Source organism: Cololabis saira, chromosome 12 (genome assembly GCF_033807715.1).
Source record: "Cololabis saira isolate AMF1-May2022 chromosome 12, fColSai1.1, whole genome shotgun sequence".
NCBI classification, from domain to species: Eukaryota; Metazoa; Chordata; class Actinopteri; order Beloniformes; family Belonidae; genus Cololabis; species Cololabis saira.
The window spans coordinates 20,158,835-20,175,885 of NC_084598.1; the positions used below are offsets into that span (position 1 = coordinate 20,158,835).

Genomic DNA, 17,051 nt, shown 5'->3' on the forward strand with positions numbered 1-17,051 from the left:
ATTCATTTGATTTAGAGCCAATCAGCTTTAACATGATTAGAAAAAATGAGCCTCATTTCCCTGGATGTGCTGTGTAATGTACAATTGCAATCTGTGATTTAAAAATATCTCCATGGAACAGCTATGTGATTATGAATTCTTATTTGGAAGCTATTTCAGGGGGGATTTTTTCACTGGTGCTTACTGACTTTCGTAAAATGTAAGTTTAGATATTCAAACATCTGATTTACTCTACATGCAGATATCACATGAGTGCTCTTTTTTTCCACACTGCTGCTCGGCAGAGGTAAATAAAGAGTCAGAGGAGTTTAATGATTGACAGCTCTGTGAACTGTTACAGACAGGCTCCATTTCTTTGTCTCAGATTCCCACTCATGCCCTCCAAAGGTGTTATTTGAATTTGAAGGCCCTTCTTTAGCTGCCATAAACACTGAGCCAGTTTCTGCTCCAAGATATCTGCACAATTTATTGTATATTTATGTATGATGATGCATCGTGTCAATGAACCACATATTTCACACATATATTTTGTATAAAATGCGATGTCAAAGACAGTAAAATCCATTTCCTCTCTTGTGTAAATCAGTTTCATTTTGTATGATGACACCAGCGATTGCTGCTTCTTTATGAGATTTTTACTTTATCAACAGGGGTTGTCAATGTGAGGTGTTCATCTTAAACTTTCCCTTCTTCTTTCAAATATATTTCCCTGTAGAGCTTATGCCCCATTTACAACCATATAGGATAATGCTACCAGTTGTTCATGGTTGCTCAAAGAAATATCTAAAAAGACATCTCAACGCTCTTAGGCAGCTGTTAAGGAGGATAAATGTCATCTTAAGCAATATTTCTAACCCACATGGTTAAATGTTTACACCACATACACATATATTAAACAATTCTGGTTTTAATGTGATGGCTATAGCAACAACTGCAGTTTCAAACCTGAAAAAACTATGTCTAAATATATGAACGTCATAAGAGGTTAAAAAGTTTAGGGAAAAGTAGTAAAGTATGTCTAAAATATATTTTAGTCATTAAGTGTTAAGTGTTCTTTAACCAAATATTTCACTAAACCCTTAATCCTTAAACATTTAAAACTTTGAACCCCCAAAACAACCACATGACTTAATCTTGTGACTCATTCACTCTTCAAACAAGTGTTTCTCAGTGAACTCATGCACTGATGCAAATGCACATTGCTGCAAAATGTGTGCAATCTGCAGCTGGTCAATAACCCTCATCCAGCTTTTAGTTTTTTTTTCCTGTTTTTTATTCTTTTATTTTCACTTAAAACCAAAATCATTGGTCTTTGGTATTGATCAAGCTCTATCGGTTCCGTTTTTTAGAAGGCGTGACGTGCTGGTGATAAAGGCCCTGCCCATACTGACACATTTTTATGTTCATGCAAGAAACAAAACAAATGCTTTCCGTTGTTTGTCTTATCAGCCGCCTCTCCTGAATAAATATAACCTTTAGACTATGAATGATCATCAACTAATCTGAGTTCCTTGCCTTGAAAAGAAAAGAGGAAAAAATTAAACATTTTGGCAGCCCTGAACACTAAACCCCAATTGAAGAGATTAGAAAAAAAAAAACCTTGACAGCATGCAAAGATCCCTTTAGATATGGCTATAACTTCTCTTATTAATGAAGCTACAACACCCCACAGAACCTTAACCAAAGTTTAAGTACCTCTATAGTAATTAATCGACTTATCATTAAAGAGACACATTTTCATGAAAAGAAAATAAGCTCTGCACAAAGTACCTGTTCTTACTAATTGTCAAACTTTGAACTGTAAGGAAAGCTGCGAGGCCAGGCTAAGGAGCAACTTTCCAAACATTTATATCCTTCATTCAGTAACATGAATCTTGTGTTTTATTGAATTCCTGCAATTGAATTCTGTCTTCCACAACTTTATTCAGTTTAGATCAAAATAGCCTCATTCTCTGTTTATTCAGGAACAGGTAGACCTCTGAGTATACTGTATATATATATATATATATATATATATATATATATATATATATATATATATATATATATATATATATATATACATATATGTATATGTATAGGCCTATATATATACATACACATAGCCTGCATAAAATATGTATGCCATAATCCTAAACATAAGTAATGGGGGGTAGTTATGGATATATTTTAGGTAGTATCTTTAATGCAAATTTAAAGGAGTGGGAAGAAAAGTCAACTCCCTGTGTTATCTACTATCTGTCTTGTTATCTTTAAAGTGCTCAGCATTATAGAGAGCCCTGGTATCACATTGAAGTGCAACCTTGATGACAACAACTTAAGCAACTTCTATTGCTACGTGCGCTTTTTAAACGATGTTGCAAACAAAAGGAAACCCTCCCAAAGTCTGCGTGACTGAACGTGTTCAGTTTTTTGGGGGAGGAGGAGCTTTGCAGACAAAGGGACTTGTGGGCTTGGAAACCTCCACAGACACCAAAAACTTCAAGACTAAAGTCACTGGCTCACAATTACTTGTGATAAAAAAAAAAAAAATGTTTTTTTAGTTATAATCAGAATAAAACATAGTGTTATAGAACTAGGAGGGGGGGCCAGCTTGTGCATGAGTTTACATTTTTTACCTGCAGCCCTACACATGACCAGGGAGGCGGGGTTCTGCTGGGACACAGCCGGCCCAAACCTGCCGACCTGAGTGAGGAGGAGGACAGCAAAGGAGGGGTAGCCAGAGAGAAGAAAACACCGTCCCCCCAGCTTTGTTTATCCACCTACATATCACACTTTTTAGAGGAGCGCTGGAGGAAGACGCGCCCGTTTTCACGGCATGTGCGACATCTGCGCTCCGCGTTCACGAGAGGAGCCATTCCGGCGCGGCTGAGCGGACGAGGGCTCGCTAACAAGGTCAGTTCTGAGTGTCGGCTTGTCTGCTTCTCGTTGCTGCATCACCCTTGCAGAGATCACCTTTTCTTCACGCCTTCAAAGTGAGTCGGAATTAGGGTGGACCCCCGCAGCGGCTCACGGGGCAGGTGGAGGAGCTGTGTTTGCGTGTATTGTCGGAGTTAAGCCTTATATCGACGCAGAGCCCTACGCCGTAGGGTTACGCCGTAGGGTACGCGGCCACGCGCACCGCTCTGCGTCGGTGTTACGCGGAACCATAAATCAGCCTTTATTTAGCTGCCTGGTTAGCCGCCGCAGACTCGCTTCCTGATCCGATTTACATTTGAGAAAGTGAACCGATCCGCAGTCCAAGCTGTCGCCTGGAGGGGAAAGTGTTTGTCTCTGCCTCCCTGAGCGGGCTGGGAGGGTATGTGCGGTGTTTTTGCAGGGAAGCCTGGTGTTTGCGCGGCGGAATAAAGCCTAGAATAAAGCCTAGAATAAAGCAGGTGCACCTCTGCGGCTGCAGCCGCCAACACAACCCCAGCACAACTCTGCACCGCTTTAAATAGTGCATGTCTTCACTGTTTGCTTTATCTGTGGTGTCATTTATTAAGGTTGAACGTCGTAGGTGGCGTTATCATTTACAAAAAAAGGCCTCCTGCAGTGAGAGCGACGGGGCCCGGCGGCTGGTGTCTGGTGGAGCTAACGCGTCTTAGCGGAGCAACTGGCTGCTGGAGCGGCCATTGTGGCTCTGGATGCCTGTCGACCCCCGAAACACCAGTACAGGCTGTGTGGGGTCCATTATCTCCTTGTTGCATGTTTAGACTGAGGTTTCCCGTCAATAAAGCAGAGTAGCATGTCTCTGCGGTTGCAGGTGTTACAGGTGGAAAGGTTGGTTTAGCCGGATTTACGAGGTAGGGAGAGATGATTAGCCAGCGGGCCCTCGGGCTCAGCTTTGTAGAAGTGCAGACCTGGCTGGTAGGACCACAGTGACTAGTATCATTGTTCACTCATATGCTTCAACTCTGATTATGTCATTAAAGAAAAGAAAACTAGTGTGTATCAATTTTATTCATTTCCCATGTTAGTTGTACTTTTTCTTATTCTTAATTTGCTTAATTCGTCTTTGTTTCTTTATGTTTCTGCCATCTTTTTATCTAGTTATTTGGAGGAATTACTGGATTATAATCAGCATCTGAGAAATATTTACAATCTCTTTGAGGTTATTTGAGTGTCTTCGATCGTGCTCTTTCTAATTATGAGTCTCTTTGTAGTTGTTTTTCTCTTTTTGTGTTTGTTATGACTAGCTGTAGTTTAATTTGAGTGGCAGTGAAGCGTTTCAGGGTTATTTCTGGGTTATTGCCACTTTTGTAGTTGTGGTAAGTCAGAAAGTTTGACCAGCAACATGGCAGTTTGAGTCTGTAGTCAATTCACATGGCACAATGCAAACAATACCCACTGTACATTACATGGTACATTGATAACATAGTTTTCATTCTTTCATTACGTTTCAGCAAACTATAAATTAAAATAAATACTCTGAATGACTTGTTTTAAATCATGCATTTGTCTTTGAGGACCAAAAAAACACAAGTTGCAGTGAGATCATCATGGCGAGTTGGTTTTGCACTCTGGCAAGGGCTGAATTTGTGTGTGTTTGTCATAACCCCCACACATTTCATTGCTGCTCACATATCTCAGAGTAGAAGGCAACACTAGGGGAAACATCCAACTGCAAAGCAAGCTTGTCTTGTGAAAATGTTTGTTATTCAGCTCATGCTCTATCTAGAGGCTGCTGCATGTGGTACGTCAATTCAATTGGCCCTGAGTGCCACTGTGCATTGGAGGCCTAATTATTTTTGATGGTTTTCAAGTTTTAACTACTGTTGAACAGCACACTGTATGGATGGCTGTAAAATGCTTTTGTCCCCCCAGTGGTGCAGGCCTCAGTAGGAAATGGATTCAAATCCCACACACTAAAACCTGTGTCATTGAAATCATGCATTTACTATTTGTGGAAAAGGCTAACCTCAGAGACAGTAAATGCTAAACAAATGCATAGTAGTAAAACAAGCAACCTGTGTCAATCTTGACTTCAAAGAAAACACCAGAACAATTGATTTTGTCTTTGCTTAGTTCTGCAACTTTTGAAACTTTGCATCTTAAATATTTTAGAATATAAGGTTTGATGTCTCAATTATACGTTTCTTAGTTGTTTTTGTTTTGACTCAGATGCTATCAAACTTTATACTATTGTTTCATTTAGAAAAACAGGATGAAACCTACACAGTTATTTACTTACTATTTTCTGACTATTCTCCACAGTTTGAGGATTAACTACGTACCTTAATCACATTATCTTACGTCTCCTTGTTCAGACATTGATTTATTTGCAGGTGCATGGAGAATAAATGCCACTAACTGTCTATGTTGAAATGTTTAATTGCTAATGTTTTATTGACTATGTTCCAGTCAGTGTCTGTAACACCCAGAATTTTGCAAAGCTAAACTCCACAGCACCACTGTGACATTTTTCGTTTTATCTTTTAACTAATGTTGCCTCAACAGTTTCAGGAATGCAATAAAATCTAGGCCACAGGAGGGCTTGCTTTGATGCTTGGATGTACTCCCCCCACCTGTGTGTGTGTGTGTGTGTGTGTGTGTGTGTGTGTGTGTGCACAGGGTAATTGCCTGAAGATGTGATGCAACATATTTTGTCTTTATGCTCATCTTCCATCTGGTAGAGTTTGGAAGATTCACCAGAGTATTCTTGCAACATGTGTCACAGAGCTGCTTTTGAGTTTTTCTTGTTTGGGCAAAGAGAGGAAGAAAGAGAGATTTTACTGAGTTTATTATACTTATAAAAATTCTAAATAAGGAGCATGCCATTGTTATGTTAGATTAGGTGTGGTTAAAGCAGAGTATGAAGCATAATATTGTCTGAATGTTGCAGGTTACTGAGGTCATGCTCTCCTGTAATTCTTTAAAAAAAGAGAGAGATGTTTATCTATACTAGACTTCAAAATAGGGCTACTTGCAATTTATAGGAAATACTGTACCCTTTACATTACTTTATTTGACATTAAATATTTGAGGTTACCTGTTTTTGCAATTCTTCGTTAAACATTAACGTCTCTTGTAGATGTGAAGCTGAAGCGTCACATTTTTATTGTACTGTATTTTCCGCACTATAAGACGCACTTAAAATCTTACATTAACAAAAAAAAAAACCAGCAGTGCGTACTATAAACAGGTTCGCCTTGTTGTTGTGCTTACTGACCTCTAACCAATTTTACATGGTACACTGCGCTCAAAAATAGTGCAGTTTTAGTGCGATGAAGCCGCTCCGCTTGACTGTCAGACCATTCAGCTGACACATTAAAGTCGGTCCTCAGTTGGATACATGTTGCATCGTCGGACAACGTTAGATAGCTAATTATATAGCTCTGACAAGCAACCACCATCCAACATCTAGTCCATGCTACCTTACTATAAATAAACATCAAGCAACTTTAGCTTTTTGGCTAAAGCCAATTTTCAAATCTATATAATAATCAAATGTTGGAATACAACGTTGTTCCAACCTCAAACTAACTTCAGGTGTCCGCTATTGGTGGCAACGAATTAACCAGTCAGAGAACCGGATGTAGTACGACGCTTACCTCCGCCACTTTTTATTGGTGGATTTTTGACTGAAGAATCATTTAAAATCGAACTGTATTAGTTAAAACTGAACAATATTTGGAGATGTTGGATAAAGTTCAACTTACCAGACTGTTTTGTTTCGCTTTATGTATGTTTTATCATGCGCCTTATAACCCGGTGGACCTTATGTATGAAAATAGACCCATTCATTGATATTGCACCTTATACTGTGGTGCGCCTAATAGTCCGCAAAATACGGTAATGGGTATCTACGTTAGATCTTCAGTAATATTGCAGACAGCAATCCTGCATGGGCCTTTGTTGAAAAAATCGATTTTCCGATTCTCATATTAATTCCTAAAAATCAATTCATATGTCTAAAGCGTATGTCTAAAGCGTTTTTTTTCATTACATTTTCGCCCGGTGAACTTTAATCCCAGTAGTCACATCATTGAATTTACACATGCACGTGGTGTGAAACTATCAAACAATGAACATGCCGTTGAAGAGTGGCGTTAACAAAGCCCCGGTTTTGAAAACTCCTGAAAGGCTTAAACATTTGCATAAAAGTTTTTTTTTTTTTTTTTTCTTGGACTAAATGAACTTTTTTTTTTTAGAAAATGCTCCAAGAGGGGTCACTAAAAGCTGGGGACACTACTCGCTTCACTGCCCCCTCCCGCCTCCGCAGCCCTCATGAACAAAACAAACATGTCCAAGCAGCCGCATGAGAAATCAGCGCAGAAGCTACAGAACGACCGGTTTACTCCCAGGTACCGGGCACAGCAGCTTCCCCAGGACTGTTAAGGCTGGAAAATACTTGCTGTTTGAGGATGCGTTTGCAGACAACCAGCTGTGTTAAGAAACTGACCTCGCTCGCGCACCACGCGAAGAGAGCGCATCGTACTGTAATACTAAATTACGATTCCACCTATTGCAGACGTCGCCATTAAAGTACATGATCGTCAGCCTCTTTGTGTTGTAACATTTATGCTTTTCACTCTGTAAGTGATCCTCGCACGTATCCTTTAATTTCCAGTCAACCGTGTTCTGGGAAAACTTGCAGATCATTGAATCGCCAGACACGTTACACACGGACACACTCATACACACCCCTGACCGTGCACAACCAGTGTTCAGTGCTTTGGATATTTCAGCTTAAAGTTCAAAATGTTATAGAAGTTTAATGAAGTTCATATTATCTATATTTAATATAGCTTGGTTTCTTCTGTTATCGGAAACACGGTTTGTCATGACATCCCTGAAAAATGCCCGATGCTTCATGGCAAGCTGTGTGTCTGGTGACAGAATAAATTAGACAAGCTAAAATTATTTTTTTTTATTGCATGAGCTGTTGCAATTTCTTTCTTTGGAACTTTATTGAAAGGCCTATTTGAGTTTTGATTTCATACAAATAAGTTTGGTATTATTTTGTTTAGGCCCAAAAAAGGAATGTTTTGTTGGACACCAAGATAACTAGTGCCATGTTTTTGCCTTTAAATATGTTTAAAAGTATGAAAACATTAGAGTTTTCAGTTATAATTGCATACATTGTCTATATTTAATTACTTTATATGCTGTCGTGGGGTTATATTTGCATAAAATGCTAAAAACCAAATTCTCAAAAATTACAAACCGAAAAAACACAGAAAATGGAAAAAATTAAAATGGAATGTGGGAAAAAATAAAACCGATTTCATAGGGCCCTACTTCTGTTGGCTGCCTTGGATCTGTTTGATAATGCTGCCCCACGTGATGTTTCTGAAAGCAATTATATCATGATACTGGGAGGGCGATTGGTCCTTACAGCCATCATTAGCTGCCAATACTTGCTGTTGAATCTCAATATAATACTAGTATTAATATGTTGCATAACTACACAGTCATATAATTCATGCAACAGCTCAAAAAACACTACTAATAACACCAACCCAAATCGATATCAGAATTGAATCAAATCGTGATAATCAATTCTGAATCTTAAGAATCTGAATCAAATCGATTCTCGATATTTAAATTGATCCCCAGCCCTAATCCTGCCACATATATGCAACAAAGCTATCCTTGTTGGACCACAACAGTTCCCAATAAGCAGTCCATATTGGTTTGTTACACATATGATGCTGGCATTGCAGAATAACTTGAGTGATGGGGGTGTCATCATAAGAGCAGTGTTGTTGATGCTGGCTTATTTTTATACACAGCTCATCTCTCCTCTGCTTTGCCACCGTTACTACCTCAAGGAGGAACAGTGGCACAATGAAAATGTATCACTGTTCCAACTTGGGCTTATTCACAAACAGAACCAGGGGAGCATTGATGCAAAAACCTCACTTATGAGCAGCTAATGACCAGACATGGGCTCTGTATTTAGCTGCCATGTTTTCTTGGCCGTAATGGTTTTGTACAGATGCAAATTGTGACTCTGTTCTTGAAACAGCAAAAAATACTTCATTATACGAACGTGGAACAATTATGTGTTTTGTTTTTTTCAAAGACTGCTTCTTTTTTTTTTTTAGTCCCTGAAAGAGTCTGGGTGGGAAAAAAAGTCGTAATTGCATCTTGTCTGATTTCATCAGAAGTCAAATTGGATCAATATAGACTATATAGCTCAGAGAAACTCCAGTTGCAAACTAAAAAAGAATTGGGTGTGTACCTTTTTAGTGTAAAGAAGATGAGAGAGGGAATCTCTTATTTAATCTTAGTTAAAAGTTTGGTAAAATAGACCTGCAAAACCTTAAAGAAACTTTTTCTATTTGAAGTGGCTTATTTCACTCCGTGTGTGTGTCTATTAAACAGAAATGACAGTCAGTGGGCAGATAACAGGTTTTTTGTTATTACTTCTTTACTCTTTACTTCTCTTAAAATACAAGTTCCATCAAAACATGATTATCAGATATATTTATTTTGGGGCATTTTCATATCAGAAGCAAATAACATGTTTATAAAACTGTGCATGTAGTTTGGTCACTTGTTTAAAGCCAGTCTTAGCTCTTTGGTTGAAAGTTTGACTAGTTTTCCCCAAATAATACAATAAATTGTGTCATGGATCATCTAAAATATCAATCTTTCATTACATTGTAACAGTTTTATGGTGTTTTACAAAAGGCATACTAGATTTGGATCTAGATTCTTGAAGATACTTCATTGTTGTTGTTGGGAAGAAAATCATTATTGACCAACAATTGGATTTGGCAGGTCAGATTTGAACAAATATAAGAATTTCCCAAGAAAACTGCGGTTAAGAGCATTTCTAGTTTTGTTTGTTTTCCCTTTTAACAGCTTAGCTAGAGACATCACTGAACTCCTTTTTTGTGTTGAGGGATTTTTCAGGCTCTTATAGTATGCAGGATATACCTTAGTCAAAACTTTGGAGGGGTTCTTTCCTATATAACGTTTCCACAATTCTGTAAGATCATTACATCTTACGATGAATGACTTGTATCAGCTTTTTCTTGCGTATGATGTCAAGAAGAGTATTTGTATGTGCGATGATTAGATCTGCTGAATCGTACGTAGGCTGCGTTGGATGTAGAATAGCATGATCAGCATATGCTGGTGGTAAACGATAAACAAAACAAGAACATAATCACACTTAAGTATTAACCTTTATGTGTGCCAAAAATACTTCAAAAGAGAAGCCACAAAGGAAGAGGGTGCTGTTCTGGTCATTGTGTGTGAGGACAAGTTGTATAAATTATTGAATATGCCATTTCATGTTGTATTTTAATTGTCTAGTCAGTAGATGAAATCATATGATTTCTCAAAGTCAGAAACTTATTTAAGGAAATCTTTGGTTATACTTCTCACACTGTATGACTTTAGTTATAATGAAAGAGTTTGCAATGATTCTTTCACAATGGTATTTTGTATACAGCAACCCAAAATCGTATTTGTTTTGTATACAGGAGTTAAGTCTGCTGCAAAATCAGGTCTTAAAAAAAAAAAAAAGGAATAATAATGACACTGCATGTAACACAGTTGTATATATCATTTTTTATGATGTTTATACAGAAATATAAGTCAACTTATTTGTAGATTGGGTGTCCATAGAAACTATAATGTAGGCAATGGAACTCCTTGTACACCTTTTTTTTTTTTTTGTACTGTTGTTTTAATGTATCCTTGCTATGTTGTCAATCATATTTGTGTTTTTGTTTTTTCTTCTCCCCGTTTCTCACACAGTGAGCTGACATGGCTGTCTGACAGGCTGCCAAAGAGCTCTTCATGGATCACAGTGGACAACAAAGAGAAACTGCTGCATTTGTGAGCATAGCCAATCACTAGAGAATCTGATCCAGAAGCATATCATCAGACTGACTTAAGTGCACGTGGCCTTTTCAGTTGTTCATCAACATCTGTTGGGCAGCCCAAAGGTTTATTACTATGCGCTTGAAACAGAGGGGTATGAGCTGTGGCGATGCAAGGAGCAGGCTTTATTCTTGCAGAACTCTACTTGTGGTGATGGTGCTTCTGGCCACCCTGGTCCAAGGCTCTGTGCCAGAACAGCAAGAGACACTGGTGGACATGATTTCTGTGGAGTTAGAGGCCTCTATGCAGTCTTCTGTGCTCTCTGAGCTCCAGGCTGCAGCATCATCGGTAGATGAAGGGCCGCCAACAGCTCTTCCAGATTTCTCTGCAAAGAATGTGGGAGGGCACACCAACATCCCCGACTCCTCAGCAATCGTAGGTCAAGTGTTCCAGCTGAAGGTTCCACCAGGACCTACTCAAGCAAGCTGCAGTGTCCATGTAAGTACACTTAAAATATGCCGATACAGACAAAAAATAAGTCATAAATATAGTGCTGCTCTCACAAGGTGAATATTTATTTATTTTTGTCAAAAAAAAATCATATTTGTTACTATGCAAGCTACGACAGCATACAAAATGTTTGCAGTTTTGTATGCAGAAAGTGTGTTTGTCCCCACTATTGGCTGTACATGGAGAGACGAAAAATGGTTAAAAGTTGAAGCTCAGTGTCTTGGTTAGAAATTAATTAAAGCGTGGTGGGGGGGAATAAATTAAAATGGGCATCTCTGATGATGTGTGCAGTTGTCTTTGAACGAAAGCAATACTGTATTTCTTCATGGTTCTCCTGTCTCCTCTAAACTACATTTGGCACATAAGTGGTTTTTCTTTTTTTTTGGTCACAATACGTAGGAATTTGTGAGATATTGTGCTATGTTTATTCCTTTCAGTTTTGACAATTATACTGATGTGGATTGAAGCTGACTGTATTGCAATTTGTTCCAGTCAGATTTATGAGAGATATTGAACTATTACTGGGCCAAGTAGTGATACAGAATAGTATCCTGTCATATACTAACAACTCGGAATGATGTGTGATGACTCAGTTATTATGAATAGAAGCTCACTCTGCTTCCTGTTCATATTTAGCAGGATGAACTGAATGAAACGGAGAGAGAGAGAGAGAGAGAGAGAATTATTTTTTTTAATTATTTTTTACAACACACATTTCAATTTATTTTCATTTAGTTAATTTTCCTTGTCACTGACAGTTTGCTTAATATGAAGCAAAATTGAGTACAGGGTTATAATGTATGATAATTTATTCACATATTTTTTAAATTAAACCAATGTTCTAATAGTTAATGTTTCAAATTGTGTATTTTTCTTTGATTAAAATATAATCATGGGTTTATAGTCATTAGTAACTACTTTTGATGGATCAGTCACATAATGAATGGTAGCAATGCCTTGCTTGTGGACCTGACTTCTATATCAGAGTTGTGTACATTGATTAATATTGTTAATAGTGCCATTTCTTTTCTTGTTGCAGCTCACTGAGATGGGAAAAAAGACGCTACCTTCTTGGCTATACTGGGACAAAGAAAACTGCATTCTAAAAGGGTTGGCTCTGGAGCAAGACAGGGGTGTATATCATATCTTGGTATCAGGTGAAGATATAACTGAGAAGACAAGCAGCCAAAGTTATCCCAGTACAGCATTCTCTATTGAAGTATACCCAGAAGAACGGGCTGAAACTGAACCCACCCTGCTTCCTCTACAGTCTGATATAAGTGGCCTACAACCTTTCACCTGTGGCTCTGAGGAGCCCGTCACTGTTCTCACTGTCATATTGGATGCTGATTTGACAAAGATGTTTGCCGAACAGAGGGTCAATTTGCTGGGTATTATGAGAAAATTCTCCCATGTGCCCCTGGAGCACATGAGAGTGGTCCCTGTTGTCAACAACCGCTTATTTGACATGTCTGCTTTCATGGCTGGACCAGGAAATGCTAAGAAAGTGGTTGAGAATGGGGCCCTACTGTCATGGAAAGTTGGATGTGCCCTGGACTATAGCAGCATTCCTGACATCAGCAGTGTCCAATCCTCAGCAAAGGATGGGACAATGTCAGCCAGGCTGGGTTACCCAGTGGTTGGTTGGCACATTGTCAACAAAAAACCTCATGGATTGAAACGGGTTAGAAGGCAGTTGTACAATACTCCTACTCCAGTGCCGTCCCTGCTTCCTCCAACTGTTTACCAAGAGCCCTTCACACGTATTGTTCCTACCCCAACTTCACCCTCCATTGCTCCAGCAACAGAGTATCCTGCTCCTCCTGTTCGAGGCCCTTTGCCTCTTCCAGTGAAGCCTACCATGAGGGTCCGAGATCAGATGGCCCATACACCTGCCTTTGGACCTCCGCAACCCACCAGAGTATTAGGAACTACAAGCACTGTCTCAATCCAACCTACCATGACTCGGCCTACAATTGTGGAAGCTACTGCTTTGCCAACAACACCGAGCACCACTAAAAGACCCAAACCCTCTACCACAAAGAAACCAAGGAAAATCAAAATCTCTACCGCATCTCCCCGAGAACCAAAATCAACCACCACCAAACCCCCCAGGCGAACAACCCCACTTTCTCTGGCGCCAGACTTGAATCAGATCCCAGAGATCCGCAACCCCATTGATCAAGTGACCGCATGGGTTGGCACGTACTTTGAGGTTAAAATTGCATCCGATGCATTCTATGACAGAGAGGATGGTACCACTGACAATCTACGTTTGACTTTGAGGAACAATCCAAAAGATGCAGTGAATGAAACATCGTGGATCCAGTTCAATAGCACTATCCAGCTTTTGTATGGTCTTCCGGAGGAGCAGCACGAAGGAACCCATGAGTATTTCATGTTGGCCACTGATAAAGGAGGGAAAAGCATCATGGATGCATTTGAGGTCAGAGTCAACCGCTGGTCTAACAGTGACAAACCATCAGTTGTGTTTGTAGCCCGTTTTCATGGTGACCCTAAAACTTTAAGCAATGATGTCCACAAAAAGATCCTTTTGACCAAAAAGTTGGCTTATGCCCTTGGTGATCGAAATAGCAGCACAGTGACCCTGAGGAGCATCACTAAGGGCTCCATTGTTGTTGAATGGACCAATAACAGCCTACAGCAGAGCTTTTGTCCAAAGGATCAGATCACAGTTCTCAGTAACAGAATCTCAGATCTCCAAGGAACACCCAAACTGGCCTTCATCAAAGCAATGGAGCCAGAATTCAAACCTATTAACATCTCTGTTCGTGGTACCAATGAATGTCAGCGGTACACATTCATCCCACCTGGAGAGATCTCTGTTCCTGTTATTACCCCAGCTACACCTGCCCCAGGAACAGGCCGTAGGAGCACTGACGATGTTTACCTTCATACAGTCATTCCCGCTGTTGTAGTGGCAGCCCTGCTTCTCATAGCTGGGATCATTGCCATGGTCTGCTATAGAAAGAAACGCAAAGGTAAGATGACCATAGAGGAACAGGCCACTTTCATCAAGAAGGGAGTTCCGATAATATTTGCAGATGAATTGGATGATTCCAAGTCACCTCCATCATCCAGCATCCCTCTTATCCTGCAAGAAGAAAAGCCCCCACTTCCTCCTCCAGAGTACCCCAACATGGCTGGCCCCCACAGCACCCTGCTCAACCAGGATCTGCTGGAGGAGTACTCGGTTTATCAAGATGATGATCCAAATGCCCCACCATACCAGCCCCCGCCACCATTTACTGTCCCCATCGAGGGTAAAGGCTCCCGTCCTAAGAACATGACGGCATACAGGTCACCACCTCCCTATGTGCCCCCCTAATGCACACTGGAGCTTTCAGCCTGGAAAGCGGGTGCACTGTAGGGATTCTTCTCAGAAACTACTCCAGGAGTAATTATAATTGTGTTCAATGAAATGGCTTTGACTTTGTAGAGGAGCAGGCAACCATATATATCTGACCATCATGGCTAAGACAATGTTAAGGTACAATTCTGCTATTGTCACATGACAAATGGATGGAGAATAATTTGTATTTCCAGCACTTTTTTTTTTCCTCCTGTCCTTCAGATCTGCTTTTGACTTCTTGCATTTTCTTTTTTTCTCGTTCTGCCAAGAGGAGTCATTTTATCTTCAATGATGTACTATTTCTATTGTATAGAAAATGATAAAGCAGCAGGAAAGATGTCCACAAGGCCTTTTGTGCAGATGTCACCATGACAACAGACTTAAGGCTCTCCATCACAATGTTAATCTTTATGAGTTCTAAATCATTCTTATCTGCCCTTGAGCTAGGTTTACTAAGATTTTGCGCCTGTTATTTCTAGAGGTGATGAAATACAAAGTGGCAAACTGAAAGCATGAAACATTTTATTTACAGATTTTTTTTTTTTAATTTTCTCAGGCATTGATCTTCCTTGTGTTAGTTTCCTCCCTCTTGACAATAACATGCAGACCTTGCACTTATGCAAATTCTTGTTAAACCTTGCACTATGTGTCCTGCACGATTTTAAAAAGTAAAATAAAAAATAAGTGATAGGCCAGTAAGAAGGGGGAAAAATATTTGTTCCTTTGAACTCGCCACATAACCGAAATTCTTCTGGTGTTTGATCACAAAGGTTATTACTCTGATCATGGCTGTCATAACTGTAGTCTAATTTCTTTTTATCTTCTTTTTTTCTTTTCCTTTTGTGCCACTGAAGCTGCCTGTAAGATGATTGGTTTTGCTGTTGCCAAGGTGATGTCTGTGGTCATAAGGCAAACCTTATAGGGTTGCTACAACACTGACAAAGGGGCCATTGGAATGCTGTGGTTCACAGCAGGCTGAGAATCTTTTAATGAAGTGGATCCACCGTCTTGTGTTCAGTTGGTTTTAATGGCGTGAGGGGTGGGTGGGCATAGAGTACTGTATTATCACTGCTCTGTTTCTAGGTGTTGCACTGCTAGGTTTAGTGCACCGCCTGTTGTCATTTCAGATGAGGCATGGGGTACACGGGGATGTACATATTGTGTGCCTGTGAAATCAAACAACTTCATGATGTTAATGTTTTATCAGTAAACTTAGTTGGGAAGGGGGGCTGAGTGGGGGGGAAAAATGATTTTATTTTTCAATTGTATGTCTAGATTTATGATCACAGTCCATAAGAAAAAAATAAAACAAAAAACTTATAGTTTGTGAGGGTATAAAAGATTGTTTACTTGACCATCACAGAAAACGTTATGCATCATCTCAGTGTGATGGGGGAACAAATAAACCACAACAATATGTGAATTATGTACATTTCATATCTGATATCACCATAAGAAAAATGGTTAAAAAAATCTAATGTTTTTACTGAGTTTTTGATACAGTCTTAAACTTGTTTTATGAAAATGTATTAATAAAATGTAATACTATTTGTAAAGCCTCAGATGGTGTATAGTCCCATTTATTCGAGAATGTGTAAGATGTTTATTCCCCTTTTCATTGGATGTGTTTGTTTGTATGAAGCCGAGGAACTGACCACATACCCGACACAAACAAAATTATAGTTGACTAAATGTATTCTATTTAATTATAATGCAGTGCTTTATATTTACATGGCCTGTGGGAGTGAGTCCTCTTATAAGTCATAACCAACTATGCAAGTGCTGAGATTAACGCGCAGGTTAAAGCAAGTTGGAAATATCTAATATAGAACCATCCCAGGATTTTATTTTTCCATTATGTGGAAATGTTAGTGGAAAAGTGTAGTACTGTAGTTGTTTGTCACATTCTAGAGAGCGTTAACTCGAGCAAACTAGAATTGCCTTAGTGTGTGGCTGGGTTTGAGTGGCGCTCACATTGTTGCAATAAACCAAATGCACAACAGGCAGCTGCTGTTGTGAGACTGGTATTTTGAGCAAGGTGCTTCTTTTCTGTGGCATTTAAGAGGATCTGTGCTGTTCCTACTTCTGTATTCCTCCTGAAAAAATATTGATGGTTAAGACTAGTGTCAGACCCCAAGCCTGGCTGGGTTTGTTGCAATAAACCAAATTCACAACAGGCAGCTGCTGTTGTGAGACTGGTATTTTGAGCAAGGTGCCTCTTTTCTGTGGCATTTAAGAGGATCTGTGCTGTTCCTACTTCTGTATTCCTCCTGAAAAAATATTGATGACTAAGACTAGTGTCAGACCCCAAGACTGTTTTAGTATGGAAAAATAGCTCAAACGGGTTCCTTTTTTGGCTGTACTGTATATTGCAGACTCAAATTATAAAACAGGGCACTTTGGT

The 17,051-nt window shown here is 39.4% G+C and overlaps 1 protein-coding gene across 1 annotated transcript; it reads left to right on the forward strand.

The window, feature by feature from the left end:
- Positions 1-2,464: 2,464 nt before the first annotated feature.
- On the forward strand, positions 2,465-16,206 carry LOC133457077 (dystroglycan 1-like). Its single transcript, XM_061735944.1, has 3 exons — positions 2,465-2,895; positions 10,699-11,262; positions 12,314-16,206. Exons 2-3 carry the CDS (start codon positions 10,900-10,902, stop codon positions 14,621-14,623), a joined length of 2,673 nt encoding a protein of 890 aa, XP_061591928.1. The 5' UTR covers positions 2,465-2,895; positions 10,699-10,899; the 3' UTR covers positions 14,624-16,206.
- The last annotated feature ends 845 nt before the right edge of the window (positions 16,207-17,051 follow it).

Coding starts and splice junctions, on each gene's coding strand:
- LOC133457077 (XM_061735944.1), top strand. CDS start 10,900: ATGCGCTTGAAACAGAGGGGTATGAGCTGTGGCGATGCAAGGAGCAGG. Junction 11,263..12,313: donor AAGCAAGCTGCAGTGTCCAT/GTAAGTACACTT, acceptor TTCTTGTTGCAG/CTCACTGAGATGGGAAAAAA.